The following is a 27,455-nucleotide window of genomic DNA, read 5'->3' on the forward strand; positions in this document are numbered from 1 at the left end:
AATACCTCAACTGGCTAGGGGTTTGTTGAGAGTGACGTTTGTTTGCATGTTAGAAATATGGCTAAGTCAAAAGAATTGTCCAAAAAGTTCAGAGAAGAAATCATTGCCTTGCACAAACAAGGAAAAGGATACAAAAAGATAGAAAAAGCTCTGAATGTTCCTAGAGATACAGCTGGAAGCATAGTTTGCAAGTTCAAAGTTAAAAGGAACAGTGGCTACACTACCTGGACGTGGCAGAAAGAGGAAACTATCAGCGGCTGCCACCAGATTCCTGAGGAGGCAAGTGGTCAAAAACCCTCAAGTGACTGCAAAACACCTGCAGCAAGACTTTCAGTTTGCGCAATAAGGCGCATACTAAACACTGAAGGGCTCCATGCCGGGACTCCAAGACATACACCATTACTGACCCAAAAGCACAAGAAAAGTCGGCTCCATTATGCTCAAAACCATATAAATAAGCCACAGAAGTTTTGGAATTCTGTTCTGTGGAGCGATGAAACAAAACTGGAACTTTTTGGGCCTATGGAACAGCGGTATGTCTGGAGGAAGAAGAATGAAGCATATGCTGAAAAGAACACCCTGCCTACAGTGAAGCATGGCGGTGGCTCAGTGATGCTCTGGGGCTGCTTTGCTGCCTCTGGCACTGGAAACCTGCAGCATGTGGAGGGCACGATGGATTCAGTCAAGTATCAGGAAATCTTAGGTAAAAACGTCATGTCATCTGTGAGGAAGCTGAAGCTTGGGCATCATTGGACCTTCCAAAAGGACAATGATCCCAAGCATACCTCAAAGTCTACCAAGGCTTGGTTTCAGAAGAGGAAATGGAAGATTCTAGAGTAGCCGTCACAGTCGCCTGACTTGAACCCCATAGAAAATCTCTAGTGGGATTTGAAGAAGGCAGTTGCAAAACGCACACCCAAGAATATTACTGAACTGGAGGCCATTGCCCATGAGGAATGAGCTAAGATTCCTCAGGAACGCTGTCTGAAGCTGGTGTCTGGCTATGCATCACATTTGCAGCAGGTCATAACAGCAAAAGGGTGTTCTACTAAGTACTGAAGATGCTTGTCATGAAGGGGTTGAATAATTTTGAGACTGCAGTAGTCATTAAAAGTAGCATTTTGTGTTGAATTTGGATCAAAACCCTTGTAATATTAGTTTCATTGAACTACTTAAACAGTTCTTGTGTAATTTGTTTATTGCAAACAGCAGAGAAATTGTACATTTTGCCAATAGGCCTAATATGCAATGGGGGTTGAATAATTTTGATTGCAACTGTAATTGAATCTGTTATTTCAGGACAGAGAAAAGCAGCAGGCCCAGATAGGCATCATGGTGGAGTTTGCCATTGCTCTAATTGGCAAGTTGGACGGCATCAACAGGCATTCCTTCAATAGCTTCAGGCTTCGTGTGGGTGAGTGTGAGCTTCAGCACCAACCTTTCATTGACTAAATACTGCACTGCTCTGTATCCAGCTCTGTTAGGACTGACGCAATAACCCAACAGGTTTCCTTGGTTACACTGTGCATGATTGGCATCTGTGTTGTGTTCTGGCCATGAGAGCAGGTGCATTCACTGACACTCGATTTTTAGGTTGTGTTGCACTCAGGACTGTGGCAGAAGTGAACCCACCTTAACAATCTAATGTACTGTTACCTTTGACAGAAATTTGGGGCATCTGCTTTGTAATGGCGAGGGTCAAGGAGCTTATTTTATATTTCCGCTTACTGTGGTTAACTTCTTCACGCTAAGTAAGTTATTTCTGCTGCTAGGATTCTTTCAATCAAAACACTAACAAAAGACAGACTTCGGTGATGTCATGAAGTAGCGTGGGAACGTTGTTAATCGTGTTCACAGTCAAGTTGATGTGTAAAAGTTTTTTTCATGTTACATTTTTTAGCTTCATGCCATTTAATTCTGATGAAATAGCCACAACTAACATAACGTTAACTTGCTAACTTACCATTAGCATTAAATGAGTGGACTACACATAAGCTACTGTAGCCAGTGGTGTATCGCAACCTCAGCCTAGCGCTGTTATCCACGCTCAAAAAAGGCATAGTAAAAATAACTTTATGAGCGTCTTATACATTGTAGTAATGTTACCGTATGCATTAGCTTGGTAGCTGTCATGAGCCAGTTGTCATGGTAGCACATAAGAAGCCAGATCAGTGTTGAAGTATATTGGGTGTCTATTGGAAAAATGTGCTATGTGACAGAAAAAGAAATACTGTATTACTGTTACAGATTATTACTCTGTTTCATTGTATGATTCCTTTCTCCCTCTCTGACCTATCATCTGGTGTCTCCTGTGTTCCCCTGGAAGTCAGAGCAACTACAGGGGGTAAAGGTTATGTGACATCATTAACAGGCAACTAAAAGAAACGCACTGTTACCTTGAATAAAATTACAGATTTCTCAAAAGATAGAACCTTGGTCTCGTCATTTTTAGACATTTAATAGAAAAATATTACATATTTTACCTTTCAGAAGATCTAATAATACATAAAGTGAACGTCATACTCAAGCAGTGACATAGAGACAGAACCCAGACGAGTGTCGAGAACCTTGAACCTCTGTCTGTGTCTGCAGTCCTGACACAGTTATTCCCAGACATCTGATTATGAGCAGACAGCTTACAGGATAAAAGGTTTGGTTGAAACATTTACATTTCTCGGGAGATAAAAACATACATAAAGCATAAACACTGAAATTTGTTTTGAGTGGTATAAACCCTCTTATCAGCGGCCATGTCTAAACACTGTGCGACTGAAACTAAATCCTCTTTTGAAACAAAAAGCAGTGTTGTTGTTTTTTTGCAGTGTCATCGTGCTTTTGTAATTCCTCTGCTGCCAGTTTCACAAGGAAATCCAATTAAATGATAATGTAGTTGGCATATTGGTCTTTCCAGGTGTGAACAGCTTCTTAACTACTTCATTGTTTTGCATTGAAAGTCAGTGTAACAGAATAAAACTAAACCGATCTCCCCTTCTCTTAATAACATTACTGTGTGACTTTACTGAACATCAGCAACTGTAGCCACGATTGAACTTACAGGATGATAATAAATGCTATAACACAGTGTGACAGCATCACAAAAAGAGGAAGAGTCAAAAGCCAGAGACGTGAGTCAGTAAGGTTAATTTCTCAACAGTAACCATCTCATGTTTGCAAACATTAGTAACCATTGGTTACAGCTCATAGTAAGGCTGCAGCTGCACAACCGCTTCACATATTGAAGGTTTTCTTATGAATTCAGCTTTTCATTTGTAACAAAAAGATTGTGTTGTTTCATCTTGAAAGATTTGTAGTCTGGCTTTAAAGCGGAAAGTGCTGCCAAGTGTTTTGAAGGGTTTCAAGTGTATTTTAAATGTGAAGGAATTCTCAAAGAATAGATCACTTACTTTCTCAGATGTAAATGAAGCAAATCCAAAGAATCCCCGTCCATTTTAATGTGATTAGCCATGAAACAAGCTGATGCCTCTCCCAGTTTTAACACTCAAACTTGTCAATAGATGCTGTGAATGTTTAATGCCTTAGCCTGCTGGGTGCTCAGGGAAGCATTTCATGTAGTGTTTGATATTTCACAAATCACTGACATCCTTTTAAGAACAGCTGCAGTATTGTCCAAAGCCTTTTCAGCAAGTATCTCCTGCACAAAAGATACGAGCCACTCAGAAAATGTCCTTGACAACAGCATTGTATTAATAAATTAAAATTTCCTTTTCTAGTAGATCCTTTAACTACCAACAGAGCCTGTGTGCAACCACTCTTCTTGAATCTTATATTTCATTCTGTAGTTTAATTCTGCACCCTCTTACTTTCTGTGTAAATGCTGCACATGAACATGATCATCAAATATTATTGTTCTTCCACAGGTATTAATCACGGCCCGGTGATAGCCGGAGTGATCGGGGCGAGGAAACCTCAGTACGACATCTGGGGCAATACTGTGAACGTAGCCAGCAGAATGGAGAGCACCGGGGAGCTGGGAAAGATCCAGGTACAGAACGTTCATAACAATCCAACAACAATATTTCATCTGGTGTCCTTGAAGGTCAAATGGTCACATGTCACTTCTCACAGTCATTGCTGCTTAGCTTTGTATCGCAGATCTCATCACAATCATGGCTGGATTTATAAGATCCAGTTACAGTCTCTGGTCCTGATTTCTTCATCTGCTTTTAACAGCGACAGAAAAAATTCCATCCTGGGCCAGTCATAAGAACATCTCATTTCCAGCTGCAATTGCACTTTATTGCCGTGTGTCAAAATTCATGCTCTCACCTGAGAGATGACTTGAATTACTTTACCTCTGCTGATGGCACCTGTCACAAAATGTAGTACTACCATGGCAACAATATAATGTTGCCATAATGAAGCTGTAAATCAATATGTGCATTAAGTAAGAGAAGTCAGGTGATACTTTTTGTTGCAAGGAAGTTCTCGCTATGTATATTGAACTCCTTGAATTCCAGATGTGACTATTTAGCAACAACACACATGAAATGTTACAAACATGCTCTTCACAGTAGACTTGTTAGATTTCTTGGCTGCATTTGTGGTTCTGTATCTAACAGAGAGCATCATTAGATTCAGAGTCACAGCATGGTTTGGTAACCCAACAGTGCAACAGAAAAGCAGGCTTGCCAGCATCCACGAAACAACTATGCAGGTAATGGGGGAGAAAGAATAAGAGCCCATACAGATCCTGAACAGGGAGGCTGCCATTAAACAAGTGACAAAAACATTTGGGACTCTCAACATCCCTCTTTTCGGAGCACAAACCTCTGCCATCAGGGAGAAGACTGTCAAATCAAACTGCTTGAGGCTATTGTTTGCTCCAGCCTCCATCAGGCTGCTGACGCTAACGCAAAATCTTGGTGCAGTAGAGAAAAATGCAGGTTCCCCTTTCAGATGCTGTGTTGTCCATGTGAAATTTCTCTTATGTTGTAAAATATCTTCATGTTGTTTTGTGATGTAATGGACTGTAGCGCTGTGTCCAAGACACATTTTCCCTTGGGGACATTTAAGTTTATTCTACTGTACTTCCAGGTGACAGAGGAAACAACCGATGTGCTGCAGAAGCTGGGCTACTCGTGCGAGTGTCGAGGGTTCATTAACGTGAAGGGCAAAGGGGAGCTGAAAACCTTCTTTGTGTGCACTGACATGAGCAAGCAGCAAGGTATGGGGCTGAGCTGAGGCCAGGCCGCCACAGCCAGCACAACTGGAGACATACTTGTGTACACAAGCCAAGAGTTTACAGACTCCTGCGCACCACAAGTGTTGAAACAGAACTGACTGTGATGCAGCTGTGTTCCTGCGATGTTAATGAATGAAAATACTAAGGCTTCGCTGTGTGGTGGATGTGACACCAAGTCGACACTTGCTACTCCGGACCTGTTGAATGGATCAGGGTGTGGCAGTCGTGGTGGAGATGGTCAGTACGTACAATCACCGTCTTTTTCTACTCACAAACACATTTACGTCCAGTGATCGGTCACTTTTGTACCTTTTTCTTTGTCTTTAACCTAGATGTTTGCGATTGAGAAAGTGTGTTTTGTTCTAATGCCAAATACAGTTGTGTCACTTTTGAAGACCTCTCCGGTCCTTTAAAAACAAAACCATGGATTCTGTTTGGATCATAATTTGAAACCCATCTGGTTTTCATGTTTTGAGGGGGGGATGGACACACTGCTCTGTTACTGTGTAACGAGCATGACATATGTGAAGTGGTTAGACAGAGCCGTTTCATTAACAGAAACAGGCTGGACAGATGAAGTTAGAGAGAAAAACTCTTCTTGCTCCTTTGTTTGGGACATTGACATCATGAAAAGTAGTGTTTCACTTTCTGGCTGAGCTGCAGATGCTAAAGTTACTGTACCAACACTTCTGCTCTTCATGTGAACATCTTTTAGGTTCTAGCTGTGTAGTTTGACAGTACCAACTGTTGAATTTGACTTATACCATAAGATATGTGCTGCATTTCAAGAGGAAACTCAGAAATCCATGTGCTGTATGTGCATCACCTCTTTGTGTTTATACTGCTTGTCTGCATTTACGCTGCAATGAGGGAAACCTGTGACGCTCTCCGCGGTGTCCTCAGTGTGTGTGTGATCTAACAACCTGCCTGCTGTGAATGTTTTTCTGACTCCAGCTCAGACGCTCACCTGAACTGATGTCGATCGCTCCGTGTCTCTCTGAAAACTTGATCTGTCTTGTGGCCTTATCTTTTGAGACCGTCATCATGTCTGTAATTGTGGTTACAAATTAATAATAATAATGATAATAATAATAATAATAATAATGTATTGGCCTTCATGTGAACAAATGTGACATTGAATTTTGTACAGTTGCAGAATGTAATAAATGTTTTCCTAAGTCCACAGTCTGTCATTTCATATATCACAAGAGGTGAGGTTTTTTTTATTAAAAAAAGTTTATTGAGTGAAATGCATACAAATGTCACACAAAAAGCACCTTTCGTAGAAAACTTAACTTATTTAACTGTAACTTTAATTAAACAGCTGCGACTGGAGCTGTGTCCTGGCCACTGGACGTGATCTCCATTGGTTCAGCCATCTCCTGCACTGAAAACAATGAGAAGTCAAATATTAGATTCTGAGCTCAAATAATTGTAATAGAGTTAATAGTGTAATATTTCCCTCCGAGACACAGTGGAGTAGATGTCGAAAGTGCCATGGAAAGACTTGGCTGCAGGTACCTTAAATTTGTACTTCAGTTCAGTAGTTGAGTAAATGTACTCAGTTACATTCCACCACTGATGTTATTTAACACACAGACAACCACAAATGGTATTTCAGTATGTCCTGTAAGGTAATTTACCTGTGGTGAGGTCAATGAAGGGCCCAGGTGGTTCTGGAGGGAAAGCGATGCCCATGGCCTTCCTGATGCCGTACACACTGCTGACATCACACGGGGCCACTTGACCAGTGAGCTCAGCCAAGTTCCCAGTCACCTTCTCAGCTGCAGACAAAGGAAGAGACAAAAGGAACATTAACAAGACAAGAAATTATATAACAGTGTATTTGCACTGGAGGAGACATGTCCTGATACCATCTCCAGTCTGAAATTAAGTCCACTCTAATCAATTTCTGTGGGGGATTGGGGGGGTGGGGGTGGGTTGACTTGCCCTGACCAATCACCAAAGACCAACATATCTGCCTGAATCTATCATCGTCTCAAGTTAACACTGATGTATTGTACTGATGTACAGTCATACAGGTTTTGCTTGTGTTTTAAGAGCAGAGCAGAGCCAAGTTAAGACTAAAATCATACTAAGAAACAATTTAACAATAGCAGCATCTTTTTTGCCTGCTTGCCATTGTTATTATGCTTGACAACAGCATTCGTCCACCCACAGGATCATTCAATTGTCAACCAAGAATTTACTGTTTCGTGTCATCATTCCAAACAAATGAGTCAAATCAGAGTGGGCAGATTCATAGTGCTGGGCCCATGAAAGAGGAGACAGGACCAATCGTAAGTGATCATAGGCTGTTTTGCCAATTTTGCAAACGATTCAACCTTTAGCCAGATCATTTTTACACTGAAGTTCTTAGTTATGTTAAAGGAGTAGTTTGACATTTTAGGGAAATACTCTTATGTGCTTTCTTTCTAAAAGTTAGAGTAGAAGATGGATGCCACTCTCATATCTGTATGGTTCATGAAGCCAACACTAGAATCTGGTCAGCATAGCTTAGTATAAGGACTAAAAACAGGGAAACAGCCAGCCTGACTCCGTCCAAAGGTAACAAAATCCCCCTGACAGTGCCTCTAAACTCACTAACACGTTCTATCTTGTTAATTTAATTGAACCAAAAAGTATAAATTGCTGTGTGACCATTAAAATGTCACCAGTATCATGTAATACACACAGACCACACCAGCTTTGCATCATCACCAAGAAAGTATCTCGCTGTCATGTAAGGAACAGGAAAATGCCAAAAAAAAGCTCTGTTATGAGCTCAGATCTCAGTGTGAAAGTCTTGGTTAACAAACTGAATATTCACTGTCAGTGTGGTAAATAACTAAATAATGCTGTTGACAGTTACTATTTATAGACAGTTAACAGTAGCTTGAGTGAGAAGCCGCTGCAGTCACATTACACTCAGATAGTATAGCCACATCAGAGTGTTGTCTCCAACTGAATGGCTACTAACAGGTTGATTATTTACAGACAACACTTACTGACAGCCAGTGATTCAATCAAATATGTACAGATGTCAGATAAATGCCTGGGGAGTGTGTCTTTGAAAATGTATGGCTGTGTTGCTACATAGGCCTAAACATTTCAAACTGCTTAAATAAAATCATGGAAATAGGTGAATAATATGGAAAAGTTTGAACAATGATTGTTAATATGTGAAGGAACCCTGATTATATTATTGTGGCTTTACAGAGGCTGAGAGCAGCAACTTCCTGAAATCTCCACTGGTTGCCTGGCAACCTGTTTCCATGTGTTTGTAGGCTTCATGCTAAGCTCCTCTAACTGGGTGCTGCTGTAGCTTCATGTTGACTGCACAGACATAAAGAGTGGTCGATAGCTTGAGCAACGATAGTCAGCTTAGCCTTCGTAAAATCCAAGGAGAAGACATCACAGCAGTCTTCTCTGCAAACAGTGACAAGTCCTTAACACACTACAACACACTAAAACTCAGAAAGAAATCTGTCTCTGTGATTGCTTCTTTAAACAATACATCCCTGAGAATAAGGTCAGTGTTGATCTGAATCTGAATCATATCACCGTTTAACTGTGAAGCTACAACACAAACCACATCTGTGTAAGGTGGCTGGTAAAGAGGTAAATGGAGCAGTGTTTGAGGTCTACAGCTGGTGGAGACGGCTAGGGTGGAAGAACAAAGGGGGCCATGCACTGAGAGGCTCTTACCCAGCTCTAGCTCCTTGGCAGTCGGAGCCAGCAAGCAAATCATGTTAGGTGGCTGCTTGGCGCTCAGACGCTCCTTCTGTGCTTCCTGCAAGTCATGCAGGAGCTTTGTAGTCTCATCCAATTTCTGCTGGAAGTGCAGGGCCTCTGTGACAGACAGGAGAGAGAGGCAACACACATGCAGTTAATACTTCCTCCAGGTTCCTCCAGTTACCTTGTGGTAACCCCTCCTGTCATTGGTTACACATATTGAACACAATACATCCATTCTTTCTCCGTCCTGATATGGAGCCCTCAGTCTTACAGTTACATGAACATCTGAGAGTGCTGAGGGAGCACAGGGGGAGAGATAAACTTTGATGGGCTGTTAGAAAGATCTGAGAGGATATATAATGGGGTGCTGAATGGCTAAATGGCTCATCTAACTGCTTTAGATGCGGGCTGCTTTTTTTTCTTGTTTTGAATAACCTCAATGGCAACAGCATTTAGAGTGTAATTATGAATCTCTTTGTTCACATAGTCCTTTGAGACGCACATAAAGCAGTCAGGCCTGACTCAGTTCACAAATCTGTGTCCTGCTCCCTGGGTTGGGCAGATGAGATCTGTGGTCTGTGATTTCAATTGTATGAGTTCATTTTCAAAATGGCACTTATTGTGGAGTTGATAATGTTTTGCTGTTTATCTGAATGGTGTCTGATTCTGAACTGAAAAAGCTAAGAGTCATTTGATGTGTGCATACGGAATTTCACACCTGGTTCTCACATGTAGTCCCATCCATCAGGCAGGTTTATACTTACATTTAGGCAAATTCACAATGTCAATCATTGATTATACAAAGTAACCTGAAGCTAGGACACATGTATACAGTACAGGCCAAAAGTTTGGACACACCTTCTCATTCAATGCGTTTTCTTTATTTTCATGACTATTTACATTGTAGATTCTCACTGAAAGCATCAAAACTATGAATGAACACGTGGAGTTATGTACTTAACAAAAAAAGGTGAAATAACTGAAAACATGTTTTATATTCTAGTTTCTTCAAAATAGCCACCCTTTGCTCTGATTACTGCTTTGCACACTCTTGGCATTCTCTCCATGAGCTTCAAGAGGTAGTCACCTGAAATGGTTTTCCAACAGTCTTGAAGGAGTTCCCAGAGGCATTTAGCACTTGTTGGCCCCTTTGCCTTCACTCTGCGGTCCAGCTCACCCCAAACCATCTCGATTGGGTTCAGGTCCGGTGACTGTGGAGGCCAGGTCATCTGCCGCAGCACTCCATCACTCTCCTTCTTGGTCAAATAGCCCTTACACAGCCTGGAGGTGTGTTTGGGGTCATTGTCCTGTTGAAAAATAAATGATCGTCCAACTAAACGCAAACCGGATGGGATGGCATGTCGCTGCAGGATGCTGTGGTAGCCATGCTGGTTCAGTGTGCCTTCAATTTTGAATAAATCCCCAACAGTGTCACCAGCAAAACACCCCACACCATCACACCTCCTCCTCCATGCTTCACAGTGGGAACCAGGCATGTGGAATCCATCCGTTCACCTTTTCTGCGTCTCACAAAGACACGGCGGTTGGAACCAAAGATCTCAAATTTGGACTCATCAGACCAAAGCACAGATTTCCACTGGTCTAATGTCCATTCCTTGTGTTTCTTGGCCCAAACAAATCTCTTCTGCTTGTTGCCTCTCCTTAGCAGTGGTTTCCTAGCAGCTATTTGACCATGAAGGCCTGATTCGCACAGTCTCCTCTTAACAGTTGTTCTAGAGATGGGTCTGCTGCTAGAACTCTGTGTGGCATTCATCTGGTCTCTGATCTGAGCTGCTGTTAACTTGCGATTTCTGAGGCTGGTGACTCGGATGAACTTATCCTCAGAAGCAGAGGTGACTCTTGGTCTTCCTTTCCTGGGTCGGTCCTCATGTGTGCCAGTTTCGTTGTAGCGCTTGATGGTTTTGCGACTCCACTTGGGGACACATTTAAAGTTTTTGCAATTTTCCGGATTGACTGACCTTCATTTCTTAAAGTAATGATGGCCACTCGTTTTTCTTTAGTTAGCTGATTGGTTCTTGCCATAATATGAATTTTAACAGTTGTCCAATAGGGCTGTCGGCTGTGTATTAACCTGACTTCTGCACAGCACAACTGATGGTCCCAACCCCATTGATAAAGCAAGAAATTCCACTAATGAACCCTGATAAGGCACACCTGTGAAGTGGAAACCATTTCAGGTGACTACCTCTTGAAGCTCATGGAGAGAATGCCAAGAGTGTGCAAAGCAGTAATCAGTGCAAAGGGTGGCTATTTTGAAGAAACTAGAATATAAAACATGTTTTCAGTTATTTCACCTTTTTTTGTTAAGTACATAACTCCACATGTGTTCATTCATAGTTTTGATGCCTTCAGTGAGAATCTACAATGTAAATAGTCATGAAAATAAAGAAACGCATTGAATGAGAAGGTGTGTCCAAACTTTTGGCCTGTACTGTATATAATCAATTAAGACTACATATCGTCTTGAAGACCTTTGCGCAGAGTCCGTCTAAAAATAAATACGACTGCAACTTGTGTCAAACACGTTCGCACACTTAGTTCAAAACTTTGGTCCGTTCTTTAAGTTTTCGGTACAGGTTCAAATTTCTGCGTTTTTCGCATCCGTCAGAACCTTTAGAGACGTTTGACCAAGAATCAGTTAAGAAAATGTGGCGGTGGGACACAGCTGCGACAAGACAGAGGAGCAGGGCAGACAGAATCATTTCATAACTCAGATAGCTCACTTTCAACAGGTCAGATGGTCATATTCAGTTGGATGATGACTAAGAGCAGGATGTGGGCCGCACACAGAGGGTGGACAGCCAGATACGTAACTCCAGTGGAAAGAGGCAAAGGAGGAAATGTGTCTTTCATTTTGTCATGTATTGCGAATTTTCACAACAAATAGAACAATAAAAAGTGTCAGAATCAGTGCGCATGGTTTCTGTATTCAACTTTTTTTTTTTTGGATGACGGATAAAAAAAAATGCATCCATACAAAAAGGACTGCAAATGCCTTTAGATTTTGGATATTGTAAGTGTTGTCTTTTCCTGGTTTTAAAGGGTACGTTGCAGCAAAGTGATGTGATTTTCTGGACTTACCAAGACTGTTGTAGCTGTTCTATTATTTGCATTTACCCACTTTGTCATTATACCCACATTACTGCTGATTGTGAAAACATTTTGTCAAAGTGTGAATAATCTACAGTACTGTTGCACTATCAATATTGGAGTACTGGTACAAAATTATTGTGCTATTTGATTTTGTTTTTTTCATATCACCCAGCCCTGCTGGACAAATTGTTTAAATTGTCACTTGTCTTCCAGGAAAGTTTTCTTGATTTCGTTTTTTTTTTAAACTTTTTTCCTGACATATAAACTTAATCAATAAAATGATTAATGAAACTGAAAAAGACTTCCAAGATCTGCAGATATTCCGATATTTCTTTTTTCAATTGACAGATTCATCTATATTAGGGTCACACAGTTAAAAAACGCAATGTCTCCAAGCACAATCACCAAACTGCAGTTTTTTGCTAAAGGTAAAATGTACCATGACATACCACTATACAGTTAACAAAGCACTGTGGTGCTACAGAGACACCCCAGCCTACAAATAATATTCCAGCTGTATGGGAAAATGCTTGTTTGGTACAGACCCCATTAAAAAAAAAAAAAAAAAAAAAAAAAAAATCACATCATCATTTTTCAATTCTTTTTTTTTTTCAGTGAAAATGAAATTCCCTATAAAGGTGTTACTCATACTGCAATCAAAATATCTGTCATAATAATCACGATATGATTTTTTTGCGTATCGTGCAGCCTTAATCTGAAATGAAAATGATTATTAGTTGCAGCCTTATATGTCACACAGACGGAGTCAGTCAGAAGTTTTACCTCCAGAGAGCTCCTCAGCCATCTGCAGGCCTGCAACAGAGCGCAGGAAGTCAAGCCTGTTGCAGTTGGATGCTTCGGGTTCAGCTACCTATGAGAGACGAAGGGGGAAGACAACATGTTTAGTCGGGTTAGACAAATGCATTCCACGCTAGACAGCTGACGTTTCAAGGGAACATCCAGGGCTTTTGAAGCCTCTTTAGTCACGCTGCTTCTTCGCTCCAATAAAATCAAACCTAATGAAAAGCTTTAACACCCGGGCAGGGGATGAGAGTGAACTGGAGAGCAGCCAAGAACAGCAAACAGCCGGGACAGAGGGTTGCTGTCTGCCTGATGGAGGGGCATGTACTTTGGTTTCCTCTGCTTCTCTGAGGAGCGATTCAGTCGCGCAGCCAGCGGGCACTGAAAGAAAACACGGGCCTCTCCAAATTCTCCAACGGCGGGCCTTGAGCGAGTAGCACCGCTGTGTTTTCAAGGGAAATGTTCTTTCCATGCGTGGATGGATCACAGCTAAAGGCAGGCCCCTGCTATGTTGACACAGCTGGTTGACGTAGCAACCATCTGCAGAGGCCATCTATAATGACAAAATGAAATCAAGTATCCACGCACGCCGCACAACGGTGCAGCAGGAGCTCGTCTTCCGAACATCGCATCCAACACTGATGAGGGTGAATGCCTCCGGTTTCACATTACATAGCACACACTGATATTTCTCATTATGAACCTGATGTGTATTTCCATTTGTACAGTACAGAGGGACACACGACGTACAGAAACTGCTTATGACTGAGCACAGCTTTTCATCTGAGCATCAACTCTCACCTCCATGTCATCCTTTTTCTCTTGTGTGTTTGTTGCCTCCCCCACCTGCTGGACAGCCAAAAAAACAGACCTCAATCAGTCAAAAGATGCTCTTAGATTTCTACCCTGTGCTTTTTAACTCAATTAAAGAAAGTCAACTTGGATGAGTTAGCATGTCACAGTGGGTGCTTACCGGCTCAGTCTCTTTCAGGGTTTTTGAATGCTCTCCATTCGTCATGGCGTCCAGAATATTGTCTGCCAGTTTGTACACATACTCGTCTGATTTGGCCAGGAAGTCTGACAAGCTGCCAAACACACACACACACGGAGAAAAAAAAATTACTGCTATTATTTTCTACGCAGCAGCGAGGTAAAAATCAGAATCACTTTCATGGCCAAAAATAATGAGGAGTCGATATTGACACAGCTGACACTTGCTGAAGCAACAACCAAACCTCCTGCACGATGTGAGACAGACACAGTGAAATATATACACTAATTAAACATTTTCATGCATTTAAAAACAACGTTAGTTTGCTTTTCCATGAAGAGAAATACAGGATTGAGGAGAGAATACAACTAGAGTGAGCAAACAGTAACAATAACCACTGAACTAACACATAAGTGCTTTCTGCCACAGTGATTCGACACATACAATGAATAGCAAACTGAAGCTGAAAACACAAAGCAGCATGTCTTAAGAGGCACGTCAGATAATAACCTCAGACAAAAACAATCCCTCCGAGTATTTATTCTATTTAAAAATTGTGGTAAAGAAGAAATCATTTAGAAAGATAAGTACGTGTTAGTATAAATCATAAACAGGAGGTCAAGGAGGTCAAGTTTGTTACTGAATCCCAGTGTTCATAAAATAAAATCATTAAACAAGTTTCTCAGTTTGTTTAAAAGACAAAACATCCAGTCACCTTTATAGGAGCTGTATTTGTCTTTAAGAGCACATCTATGACTCAGAGTCTGAGCCAGGATTGCCTACACACAGCTCTCGACATGGAGTTGGCTGAGCTAGCAGCTAACGGTGCTAACAACAGCAACAGTGCTGACAGATTTAAAATTTGTTAACCTCGGGAGGAAACCAGAGGGTGGGCATAATGCTTTTGTGAAGACGATTGTTTGAGGCCACCCTGAAGTTAGCATCACCCTGGTTCCCTCAACAAAAAGCCAATGAGATTGTTCCATTGGAAAAGTTTATGATATTTAGACATTTTGTTCTGCAATATAATCTTCAAAAATGAACACCTCTTTATGGTTTTTGAGGCAGATATGAAATCATCAGAAGTTTAAAGCAAACTAAGCTATAAACAAACTACACCGAGGTCACATGACTTCAACGTCACCACCACAACGAGGCTGTAAAGGGGACGTACAGCATGATGACGTTAAATGTCCCTGACAACCTCTGTAGTTTCATTTAGCCACTTGTTAGCAAATGCCTTTTATAAGACACGTAAAAGCAAAATTCACAAGTGGGGTATTTACTGACGTATTTTATGTCGTAGACCTTATTTCAGGCATCTAACCAAAAACCCATACAAAAACCCTACTGACCTCGAAAGACAGGGACTGCAAGTGCAAACACGCTAACTCATTTCTGTGTTTTAGGACTCATTCCTGCACCACTCTATAAGTTAACCAGTGGGATACACAAGCGGGGACTCACATGCACTGACATGCACACACAGAAGGACCATCTACCAAAATGGAAAAAAAAACAAAAAACAAAAAACAGAGAAAACAGATTACAGCACATACAGGGGGAGCGTGACTTCATTCTCTGCTCAGGACACCATCACTCCACTATATCTTTACATAGCAAATACACTGATCAGTCAAAACATTAACACCACTGACAGGAGAGGTGAATAACATTGATCATCCATTGATCCACATGAATGCAAGGACCCAAGGTTACAAACCTTGACACACACCACCCACTCAAACATCAATGCAGACCAAGTACACCCCTTCATGGCAACAGCGTTCCCAGATGGCAGTGGCCCCTGCAACAGGAAAACATGCCATGCCATGTTGCAAAAACTGTTCAGGAATGGCCTGATGAACGTGACAAAGAGCCCCACGCCCCAATCCCGCCAAGCATCTGTGTGATGTGCTGGTACCTTAGAACCAAGTCCGATCCACGGTGGGGCTTTCTTGGATCAGTTTTGGCTCTGACGTTTTAAGGCATGGACACAGGAACGTGGGGGTGTCCTATGGTGTCTGGCACCAGGGTGTTGGCAGCAGATCCTTTGAGTCCCATGGGTTGCGAGGTGACATACCAGCAGATCCTAAATATGCTCGATCAGACTGGATCTTGAAAATGTTGAGGCCAGGTCAACACCTCGAGCTCTTTGTCACATTCCTCAGACCATTCCTGAGCAGTTTTTGTGGTGTGGCATGGGGCATTGCACTGCTGTGGGGTGGGGGCACTGGCATCGGGGAGTGCTGTTGTAACACTTGGTCCTTTGGGGTATTTGCGTTGGTGGGGTGTGTCAAGAAGTGGCATCCACATGAATGCCAGGACCCAAGGTTTCCCAGCAGAACACTGCATTGTAACAAGATGTTTAATGATATTCACCTTCACCTGTTAGTGGTTTTAGTGTTTAGGCTGATAGGTGTCGTTGTTTGCTGCTGTATCAATGTTCTGAATGTCGTACACATGACAGCACCTTTAATATTTAACCTGGACATAGGGACTTAAGAGATTACAAGTACAACTCAAACATAGCAACTAGTAAAATTCTTTGTGGAGATATACACCAAAGAGTATTATGCGTGTCCTGTAGCACAGTGGCCTGACTGCCATGAGATAATTATACACTGTAGAAAGAAGATGAAGCCACAGTGTAAGAATTGAAGGGTTGCAGTCAGGAGGAGGCCAAGTCTACAGCCGACCTCCTTCAGAGTGAAAAAGAGAAACATCTGGAAAGCAATCAGCCAGGAATGCTTCAAGTGACATTCTGTATAAATGCCGAAGAGCTCGAGCGCGTTTGTGGTCATACTGTACATACCTGTCTGAGCCCTGAGGACTGGACTCCTCGCCATAGAGAGAGTAGATAAGGTCAGAGTCCTCCTTGCTGACGTTGGCGTAGCTGGAGTCGTAGGTGGGTGCGTAGGAGGTGAACGGCCCGTAGTTGACATAGGACACTATGACATAGGAAACTTACAGCTTATTATCTGTCAATAAGCTCAACCAGCAGAGAGGAGAGGTCACACATCAGATCTCTGATATTAGTAATGTGCAGAGACATTACCTGGAGTAATCCTGTTCCTCTTGTCCTCTCTGAAGCCCTGTAGGGTGTTCACGCCGCTCTGCAGCCGATTGGACATCATGCCCAGTTTCACAGGACAGTAACCAACATCTGTAACAGGAAACACTTACGTAAGTCCTCTTCCCACCGCATTTTCTTTATTAATTTCCAGTTTTTCTCGATTTCTAAAACGGCTTAATGAAACTTGGATCCACTGATCTTCATCATCACCTTCTCAGCACAGCCAAAGTGGTTTTTTCTGCAAATGTTTTAACATGTTATTGGTTTCACACCCTTTTTCAAAACAGTTAACACAGATCTCATAGAAATCCCTAAAACTCCACTGGATTAAAACCCATTCACAGCTGATGGAAATTACTCGCGTAATTATGAATCTCTAATGCACCTGTGTGTAACAAAAAAATAAAAGATGCTTCCTCGGTTGCTATTTGCAAGCGTGGATGAAAGAGGCCTAAGGCACGTGAAAAGGAATAGTGTCATAAAATGAATGGGGAAAAAAAATCTTAGAAATGGTCTCTCTTTTTTTTAACAGAATTTTAACAGAGCATCTCAAAAAAGATTAATAACTCCAAAAGAGAAAAACAGCAAATATTCGCATTTCTCAAACTGGAGCCAGTGAAATTTTTTTTTTTTAACAATTTTTTTTGCTCGAGAAAAAAAAAGTTGTTTGAACACCATGATGGTGCCAGATGGACCTACCTCCTGCTGATGGATCTGCTGGGTTGAGGATTGCCAGAGTGGTGGAGCCGTCAGATTTCCGCCTTGCAAACTCCAACTACATGACAAATAAATGACAGGGCTCAATTGCAGCAAACACCCTAAAAATCTCTTTGTCAGTATGAGGAATGGCTGTGTTGTGATTAAACATTCGGGATGGACCTAGAGAACATTAGAGAGATTTCTAAACCATCATTTATTGACCAAAATCAACACCTATGAGCCTCACATTAAGGGAGAATAACTATCATGACACCAAGTTACTGGTTAAAATAACCAGTAAACCAGAAAAGTATGCATACTATCTCAACTGGGGGCTTTAAAATTATATACTTTTCTGTTCATGTAGTTATTTTGAAAGAAAGAAATCCTGAGTTTAACCCGGCTTTCTCACATCACACTGCAGCACTCTGTTGGACAGCTTTCCTCCAGACTCCTCGATGACCTTGCGGATTTCCTCAAGCTCTTTCTCTACCTTTGCCGCTTCATCCTTAGTGTCCTTGTCTTGTCTGGAAATGAAACACAAATTGATATACAGCAGATGAGACACATTGGTCATGAATGAAAAGGTTTTTATTCTATGGCAAGAAAAGAAAAAAGCATGCACACTGCAGCAGAATCCTGCGGGGAGAAAACCTGCGAGAGTGCTTCTGTTCATTAAACACCTACAGTCTGCTTTCAGATAATCTACCTGTAAGCGTTTTGCTGACGTCAACAAACGCCATCAATATTTCATACACAGCGTCTCCTGTTATAATACAGGAGGTAGCTGAATGAAAAACAGCACAGTAAAGGTTTCTCGGCTGTTCCTCTGACGGTGAGTCATAACCGACATGTGACTTTACTCGTCCGGTTCTGTTACATCACTGGGCAACAACACCGATTGAAAAGATGCACAGCCTTGAGAGCAAACAAGACCCAGCATGCTGTGAGGCATTCCTCACATTCTCAGCCTCCAGCTTCACAGTGGAAAACTGATTCACTCAAGTGTGAGAGGAAAGCAAGTTCACAGAAACCAACACGATGTGGGGAACTGGTTCCATCACCGTGCTGCATTTTGACTTCTGGCTTGTTAGTTATCTAAACCCTAACCGTGCTGACGTGTGACTGACAGCATGTATTTCAGTTTTTAAAATCTAACTGTGGCAGGAGAGCTGGAAACTGTAGCTGGACAGACGGAATTAAAAAATAAAGTCATCTTTTGTTCAAGATCAGAGACAGATTTTGATCATTTTTTCGACAGACACAAGCACACAACTTAAACTGACATTAGAACAATGTGAACCTTCAAAGGATTTGAGTAATGAATCCAAAGTCTTTAACATTCTCGCAATGAAATCTGGGCACTCCGAACTTAAAAGCGTCTGAATATGACTGTGACTTAAGGAAATGTGTATGTTAAGTCAGCAGGTTAAAGGACCTGGGTGTGCTGGGTGTCTGGGATCTCTCGCTGGTGTCTGTGGTCGAGGGTCCCTCTCCTTTCTGGTCCAGGCTGATGTTCCCTTGTTCCTCAGTCTTTCCCGGCAGTTTGGCAGAAGGGTCGAGACCAGACATGAACTCTATGCTCTGCTTCAGGCTCTCCAGTCTTTCCTGTTGGATAGACAGTTCAATAAAAACTTAACTTTTTTCCACTTAGGATCAGAAAGGAGAAAGAGAATAATTGTGAGAAAGAAAACCCGTTTGATAAAGCTGTTGATACTACCACTACAGTTTGAGGCTATCTGCTGCCCCCATCTGTTGCATTACAGCAAAGGCAAAGTCTTTTAACTTGGTTCCAGTGCGCCATATGAAGTTTGAGGCAAACACAACACTGCTGCTCTTCATTAAACTAGTATAAAAAGCTAAATAATGACATTTTACAGTGCATAAAGCTTTGTGTCAGAGATTGGGAAGATTTACAAATGTGCGGTAAATATCATCTGGGTTTAAAGGAGTCCTGAACATTTTTTCTATTGAAGGGTGTTGATAACTTTAGAACTTTATTGTCACGTGTTTGCAGGGTGTCTGCAGAGGGTGTTTCAGAGCAATTCAAGATCTTTTCTAATTAAATTTAAAATTGAATTTTGGAAAAACTGTCCTCTTTTTCAAGCATTTCAGGTTACTATAAAGGTAAGTATGTGGTCCCGTGCAGAGTTAGGTTCCATATAGGAATATGGTATTAGAGCACATTAGATTAAGGTAAGGCTTCATTTTGCCAACAGCTTAAGCAGAGTATAAAGTAAATAGACAATAATAGATTCAGCGCCAATTTTTAAGAGTTTAGAAATGTGGACTTTTACACAGAGGAGTCTGACTCATTTTGACAAAAAGAAATTAAAAGATGCATAAATAAAATTACATAAAGCACCTGCAGCAATTAAAACCTAACAAATTCAAATTCAAGACTATTTAATAACCTTTAAGGCCTAATATTTATATTTGGGGCAGCAGTAGTTCAGTCCATAGGGACTTGGGTTGGGAACCGAGGGTGACTGATTCAAGTTCGCGTCCCGTGCGTCAGTGTGAACTGATAGCTGGAGAAGTGGCAGGTCGCCTCCTGGGCACCGACCCTCCAACTGCTCGGGGCCCCTGTCCATGGGCAGCTCCCTCGCTCTGACATCTCTCCATTTAATGCATAGGTTTTGTTCGTGCATGTGTGCATATTTCAGGCCTGTGTGTATATGGCAATAGAGTGGAAACTGTTGAATTTCCCCTTGGGGTTTAATTAAGTATATCTTCTCCTTCTTTTTGTATAAAATTGAATTTAAGACACAAAAATGTATAAGGATCTGCAGACACCCTGTGTTTAGTTTTCACAGATAACAAAAGGTTGCGTGTTGCCTGTATCACTATTCATTCATTATTTCATTCATTAATTTAAGTTTTAAATTATAAAGATACAGCAATAACAATAAATGCCCAAATGAACTCTTTTCATACTAAAAGGCTATTATTAAATTATGCCGGCTGTCTACAATTCCTTATGGAGTACTGGTGTGAATGACCAATAGGGGACAAATGAAAAATGCCCTGCTCCATGTTTTCATTCCAATTAACTGGACAGTGCTGTGCCGTTGGAATGATTCTTTAAATAAGTCCTCTTCAGAAATCTTCAGTTTCTTACCTGGCTCAAGATCTTCATTCCAGAGTGTAACAGTTTCCGGGCTGCTTTATGGTAAATTGTCTCAGGTTTGTTGTAAATCATGGCATTTTCACACATGATCCTGAAATCCGCCTGCATCAACACACAACACATCAACACATCAAACACTTGACACAAAACAGCTCTTGTTAATCAAAATGCATCTAAGAGTGTATAATCCCGGTCTACATGACAAACCCTAATGCCTTGGCCCATGCTAATGACTATTGGACAAATTTAAGTGTTTCTGATTAATTGTACTTTGTTTTTACGCTCTGTGCAAGTGTTCTAATTTTGACATCAATCCAACATGATCAACAACTCCCAGGGTGCAACTGTCATGTTTTTTTGACCCAGATCCCGATCCAGTCCTTTGATATTACAATTACAATACTTCTATTTATCTAAATGTTAATTACATATGTAACTAACTCTTTGAAATAACAGATGTAGCCTTCTAAATTTGACACACTTTATTTCTAACGAGTTACTCAATCCAAATACTGCAGGTCCTGATTCGAAACTATAAAACTGATGAACTTAAATTACTAATGTGATTAGGGATGCATGATAATATCAGCATGTCATCTGTATCGGCTGATACTGGCTTTAAAATGAACTATCAGAATCGGCCAACATGCTTTTTATTATTTTGCACAATGTTGAACATTATATACACTGAAAAGAATTGTATTTCATGTCTTCATCTGCTGGGTGCGACATTATGATAAGAGTATGCATGCATAATATCATGTTAATTTCACTACAGAAGAGACTTGATCACTAAAATAAGCTGGGGAAAAAAGTGGATATATCGGTTATCAGTCAAATTAGTTGCTACATATCGGCATATCGTCAAAAATACAATATTGTGCATCCCTAAATGTGATATAAATGGAAGTTTGACTGGGATGGAAAGCCTTGGTAGGCCAATGGTTACAGCCATGTCACGTAACGGCAACATCCGCAATTAGATTCCTGCCCTGGGATCGTTTGTTGCATGTCATACCTGCCCCCCCCATTTCTAGTGTGCATCTACACCAGTGGTTGCCAACTGGTGGGTTACTCCTAAAGTGGGTTGCAGGTCCATTCTGAATGGACTGCAAGGGACTCACAAATGTATCACGATTTTAAAAAACACACTTTATTTTGAAGTACAGTGAATTTCTGGCACAGAGTTTTTATTTTTAAGTGCTGTTTCCTTTTGCAGAGTAAGTGAATAACAGACAGAGGCAGCAAACTAGCTCAACGACACGGACAAGTATGACGCTGAATATATTCAACTCTGTGGACCTTGAATTAATGAAGGATAAATCTGGACCCTGTGGCTGGATTGGTTGGGAACCATTAAAATACACAATTATCTGTTCCAATAAAGGCAAAATATGCCCCAAAAAAAGTCTAATTAGGAGAAGACGACTCTTGAAACTGACATGAAGTGATCACACAGCTTGGCATGTGATAATACACGTGTGTAATACAGATAGATACCTTGAGTTCATCTAGTGACTGATAGCACTCTTTCTTCACTTTATCCTTCATTGAACTGAAGTCCATCGGCCGTCTGATAATGGCAGAGTAGCCAGGAGCAATGAGGTCTGTGACAGGAAACGAGAAGAATGCACTGGGATCTTTCCTGCAGAGAAAACACACACATACAGTATTTACTCACGGCACCAGGCATACAGTAACTATACAATAGGGTTTACGGGGGGCTGATGGTTAGTGCAGTCACAAGAACTATGAGGAGACAACAGCTCATAAATAAACACGCAGATACACAATTATATTATATCAATAAACAGTCAATGCTGCACCTTTGGAGCTGCCTGATGAGCTGGTTCAGAGCTTCCTGTAGGGGAGTTTGTTCCTTTTCTACAGGTAAGGATAACAAAGCATCAAGGAAAGTTTGAATTAAACAAGTGTTGACACAAACTGCAAACAAGAGGAAATCAGAGACTACCTTCCAGTTTGTCCAGCTCTGATCGGACAGGAGTTCTGCTCTGTTCATCATCTCCATCTGCATCCTGACCTTTCTTCTTCTTTGTCATCTACCATTACGTAAACAAAACAATAAATGTAACGTGAGCAAACCATGTAGACTATTCCTTTTGAGACACCCTTTGCTCTGCCGTCGAGAAGAATAGGATCTGTGGTGATATTACCTTCTTCTTTCCTCTGTCATCCTCTGGTGACCCAAAGCTCCTCTCTTTATCCTTCTTCTTTTTCTTCTTCTTCTCCTTAGGTTTGTCATATTCCGCCGGCTGCTCGTCGTAGAAAGTGTCCAGGCTCGAGCTTCCTGTCGTCACTTCGTTTCCAGAAACTTTCAGCACCAGCTTCAGTGGTCTCTCTCCGTACTCTGCAGATATCAAGTCAACAAGAAGCATTATCGAGCTAACAGTATTACCAATGACAGCTGAGCCTCGCTGGTAACAAAAGCCGCTAACAGCTAGCAAGACTACAGCTACAGCTAACTTTGCACTGTACTCCTTAATTGCCTGCCTGGTATTCATAGCGAATTATGGCATATTCATAGAAACATGCGGGACATAACAGGTAGCGTAAATCAGCTCGGTAGCTAGCCTAGCACCACGCTAGCTAATCAGCTAAGTTAGGGCTAACACCGCTAAAAAGCACGAAACCGATTATTCCAGCATATTTATTTAAAAACAGATGAGTAAATGTATAAATGGATAAGTGCTTGAGCTATCTGTAGATTGAATACCTTCATATCCGTGCTTTTCGGACTTGTGTTTCTTGTGCTTCTTGCCCATTGTTTGTATTTTGATCGGGCACCGGCGGGTCGCTCTCAGTGATCTCTGTGAAAGCGGAAGCACTACAGGTCAGACCGGGGAGAACCATCGATACTGGCCTGCAGTGACACCTGCCGGCGAGGCGGTGATAACGCGAGGTGATAGGACCACCCTTATTGTCGGCAGGGGGCGAAGTAAGCTCAGTAACCATGGACCAAGCCATGCAACACTTCTCCTGTTCCAAGGGCGAAATCCGGGTCTGAAGGCTCCCCTAGAAAAAAAGTAATTTAAAACAAATTTCCTGCATTTCTACACCAACTGCATCAGTCTGGATTAGTTAAACTGAGTAGGTAGAGAACAGCATGGTGATTGGGTGGACCCTGTATGAGAAAATGAGAGAATAATCATATAAATCAGGGCTGACTTTACCATAAAGCACCCACTTGAAAGGGCCCAAACAGTAGATCTATTATGATGTTTAGATATGAAAAATACTGAATTATGTTAATATTCTAACTCACTGTACCCTGAAATAACTTACCAAATCCCCATAAAGCTCTTATTTAAAATAACAACTATACTTGTTGAACTTGTACATTAGAGGAAAACATTGCACCATTATATTGAGCTGACAGATAAATGTTACTGGTTATGCTGAAGATTCAGATTTCAAAAATACAGCAATTAAAATACGCTGCATTATTATCTATTCAACTGTCAAGCATTATACAAGAATTAAAAGCTTCACCTCGAACAGACCTTCACTGAATTCTAATACATTGTGCTGTGCCTCTCCTCCCTCTCCTCTGCAGGACTTTGATGGTGTGTGTTTTGACAAACAACATTATGATTATCTGGTCAGTTCACACCAGCACAGTTCAGTACTATCACCTTACAGTTTTATCTCATCTATCTTCTTTTGTTTCTTTTGTGGTAGGTAAAACCACTGTGCTCAGTAGTACGGATGCAGCCTCCTCTACCTGACAGAGTATAATTTAAACACATAAGCTTGAACCTGTATGACAATTTCTTGGGGAGGGGAGGGTGGATTTCTCTCAGGTGACCCCCATTCCCCTGTGGAGACTACGCACAATTCTTGTACCCTTGTGATTCCAGGTTTTATCTGTCAGTCTGTATTATGGACCATTTATACAGACGATCTGACACAGAATTATAAATATTTCTAAAGACATGTTCTCTGCAAGCACAAAGAGCTTCGCAGAGCCATAGCAGTCAGTGAGGCCATCTTACAGTTGGAGTAGGCAAGTTCAATCATTGCTTAGACAATGTGCTCTTACAATGAGCTCCTAATAACGCCACTGGGCCAGATGTGTTGCTAATTCAGCACTCAGTAAATACAGTCTCTTTAAATGCTTGACAAACATAACCCCACCAGTACATGCATCTTAACATAAACACACTCCAAATGGGCAAGTTCCTGAGCAATTAAAAGGGTTCTACAGCTGTTTAGCACTTTGACAAAGTTGGGATGCCTACAAGTGACACTTAAAGAGCAAGCAACCCAGTATCATCCCTCATCAGACGTGCTTGGTAAGTGCCCATATGTTTTACACTCTGTCCAATGTGAGTAGTTTCACAGGTTGAATATATTCCTTATGGTGGGAAAACGGAACTTCAACACTGATTTGTGTTGTAACAATATCGAACATCCTTTTAAGTCCTACATTTACTATTTTTCAACTGAAATAATAATGTAGTCATTATCCCTAGTAGTCAAAGTTAATGTCAGAATGTCCCAATTTAACTGATGATTTTGCAGCCTAATGTAGGAGGAAGACAATGATTAGCAATTTTGTATTATACATGAAAGTACAATACATGGATTTTTACACACAATATTAACACTGGTGTATTATCAGCAGTCTGCGTTTTCTTATTGTATAGTGGTATTGACATTTTTAACATGTTTCTAACCATGTTTAAAGTCTGGGTGCCCTGTGAAAAGAGACTACCCACTGTTCAGTCTGATGGGCAGCTGGGGGTCAGGAGGAAGAGCAGGTGGTTCACCAATCAGAGCATCAGTGGTTTAATCCACAGTTCCTCTAGTCGGCATGTCAAAGAATCATTGAGCAATCCCAAATTGCTCCTGATGGCTGTTCCATTGGTGTGTGAGCTTGCCAATAACAACTGAGTAGCAGGTGGCACTTAGTATGGTAGCCTAGGTCACCAGTGCATGAATGTGTGTGTGAATGGGTGAATGTGAGCTGTAGTGTAAAAAGTGTTTTGAGTGATCTGAAGACTAGAATGGCATCATAGGCAAGTTTGTGATGTCAACATGTTTTTGAAACGCATTGTATAGTTGTAGGGTTTTTTTAATTATAAGGAATGAAAATGGTCTCTGAAAAAATCAGAAATATTCCTTTTCGTCTCAGCTGGCTGGAGGGGCATGTGTGTCTGTGTTTGATTGACAGTAAGTGGAAGGCTGCCACAGTGCCAGTGTTAACCATAGGTGTTGAATTAATGCAAAGCTGGGGGGCGCCACCATGAAACCAAAAAGTAGGCCTTTAAATTTCTCCCTTTTGGTTTCTTTTTTTTTTTTTTTTTGCAACGCAGAACACAGGACAAATGCTTTACAGAGCAGATGTGTGTGTTGTAGCAGCCAAAAAAAGAATGCTATTTAATTTCAGTTAGTCTTGAATTAAATATGGGAATAATTCTTGTTTAAATAAACCACGCTAAGCTCCTGAAGGAGACAGATGACACTTGGTTATGGTTGGGTTCCATAGGACACTGTACAGTTTAGCTTCTCTGCCTTGCAGAGCTGTTATGCTCTGTTAAATCGGCACATATTGTACCGGCTGATGAATGACAGATGTTTTATTCATGGAGGAAAGATAGTGTGCATTCTTTGAAGCACATTCCAGGTTTTATGAAGAGGGTAAAGGATGGGGGCAGAAGGTTTGAAAGGAATGAAGATTGACTGAATCCACCATTTCAGCCATTCCTGCCTTCAGATGAAGAGGTGATTCTGACACTCTGTTGATGTTTGAGTCTCCTATCTAAGCAAACCCATCCCCAACAAATTACCTCCTGATCTGTGTCAAGAAATACCAGCCCCGTAGTACACCCTTACATACCAGTATGATTACCAGCTCATACTTGTGTGGAGAAAGCTTCAATTACAAGGCCAACAAATTTGTTTCTGTGGAATTCAAGGGTCAGAGAAATAGTGCCAGAGGCATTTCCCTTCCTGTGACCCTCTGAGGGAGGGTGGCAGAGGTGTTTTTATTTCCTCTTTACTTTTGTGCACTTCTTTAGTGGACTAAGTACAACACACGAAATGCTTTTTGTGGATCTTCAAAATCACTGACCTGTTGACTGTTTTATGTTGTATTATGAATGTTCTAAACATCCCCAAGTTTGTCATATCACCTCTAAAGTTGACAAGACAAACTTGTCAGTGAAGGGTTGCTTATTTACATGTCCAGCAAATATGCAACAACACAGGAGGTATGTTTATGACCATTAGTCACTCTCCTTTTAGCTCAGTTTTTGGTCCCCACCAACTCCCGAGGTGAATTTCTCTTTAGCTTCTAAATGTTCAACCAGCTAGTTGCTAACTTTGTCTGCCATTTGGTGCTGGGCAGGTAGCGCACAGTGGGTTTAACTGCAAAGGATGCTGATGAGAACCGTGAGACTGAACTAAGGCAAAAGTTGTGGGCCAGAAAACCTGTGACATTTGCTTTTGCTCAAAAGGTAGAAAACCTACAACTACCAGAATGCACAACGCTACACTGGACCAATAATTCTTCCCCCTGGCAGGTGAGGTAATGCAAGTTGCCTGTCCAAAAACAATATGGCTGCAGGTAACAAGCTATCTCGTTTTACAGTTAAACAGTCAGCTAAAATATGTTTCTGAAAACATTTTAGCTGAGATATAGGCAATGCAGTAACAGAGTCTTGGTTCATATTTGATCAGC

The 27,455-nt window shown here is 41.3% G+C and overlaps 2 protein-coding genes across 4 annotated transcripts in view; one reads left to right on the top strand and one right to left on the bottom strand.

Moving 5' to 3' along the window:
* Positions 1 to 6,379, top strand: part of adcy7 (adenylate cyclase 7) — a 73,892-nt gene extending 67,513 nt beyond the window's left edge. For both annotated transcript variants that reach the window (XM_049560355.1, XM_049560360.1), the window contains 3 exons: positions 1,300 to 1,414; positions 3,879 to 4,003; positions 5,056 to 6,379. In XM_049560355.1, the coding sequence (XP_049416312.1) occupies positions 1,300 to 1,414; positions 3,879 to 4,003; positions 5,056 to 5,202 (387 nt within the window). In that variant the 3' untranslated portion in view covers positions 5,203 to 6,379. The remainder of the gene's footprint in view (positions 1 to 1,299; positions 1,415 to 3,878; positions 4,004 to 5,055) is intronic.
* Positions 6,380 to 6,453: 74 nt separating this feature from the next.
* brd7 (bromodomain containing 7) lies at positions 6,454 to 23,600 on the bottom strand. 2 transcript variants are annotated; one of them, XM_049560413.1, is made up of 17 exons: positions 23,487 to 23,600; positions 22,927 to 23,120; positions 22,725 to 22,812; positions 22,579 to 22,636; positions 22,253 to 22,397; positions 20,744 to 20,854; positions 19,061 to 19,230; positions 18,035 to 18,149; positions 17,623 to 17,698; positions 16,906 to 17,013; positions 16,663 to 16,798; positions 13,830 to 13,941; positions 13,658 to 13,702; positions 12,839 to 12,926; positions 8,912 to 9,055; positions 6,847 to 6,987; positions 6,454 to 6,590 (listed from the first exon to the last, which is right to left on the bottom strand). In XM_049560413.1, exons 1-17 carry the CDS (start codon positions 23,533 to 23,535, stop codon positions 6,520 to 6,522), a joined length of 1,851 nt encoding a protein of 616 aa, XP_049416370.1. In that variant the 5' UTR covers positions 23,536 to 23,600; the 3' UTR covers positions 6,454 to 6,519. The 2 variants fall into 2 exon arrangements, with proteins under 2 accessions (XP_049416370.1, XP_049416362.1); XM_049560405.1 differs by having other exon boundaries at positions 13,658 to 13,705.
* Between the last annotated feature and the right edge of the window lie 3,855 nt (positions 23,601 to 27,455).

The sequence above is a fragment of the Epinephelus fuscoguttatus genome, linkage group LG2, assembly GCF_011397635.1.
Source record: "Epinephelus fuscoguttatus linkage group LG2, E.fuscoguttatus.final_Chr_v1".
Classification (NCBI taxonomy): Eukaryota; Metazoa; Chordata; class Actinopteri; order Perciformes; family Serranidae; genus Epinephelus; species Epinephelus fuscoguttatus.

Bases quoted from the DNA above. Each gene is read 5' to 3' on its own strand.
- brd7 (XM_049560405.1), bottom strand. From the start codon at position 23,535: ATGGGCAAGAAGCACAAGAAACACAAGTCCGAAAAGCACGGATATGAA. The intron at 17,014-17,622 runs GTAGGTCCATCT...TTCCTGTTACAG, and splicing joins AGCAGATCCATCAGCAGGAG to ATGTTGGTTACTGTCCTGTG. The intron at 6,988-8,911 runs GTAAGAGCCTCT...CTTTGTCTGCAG, and splicing joins TGCCAAGGAGCTAGAGCTGG to CTGAGAAGGTGACTGGGAAC.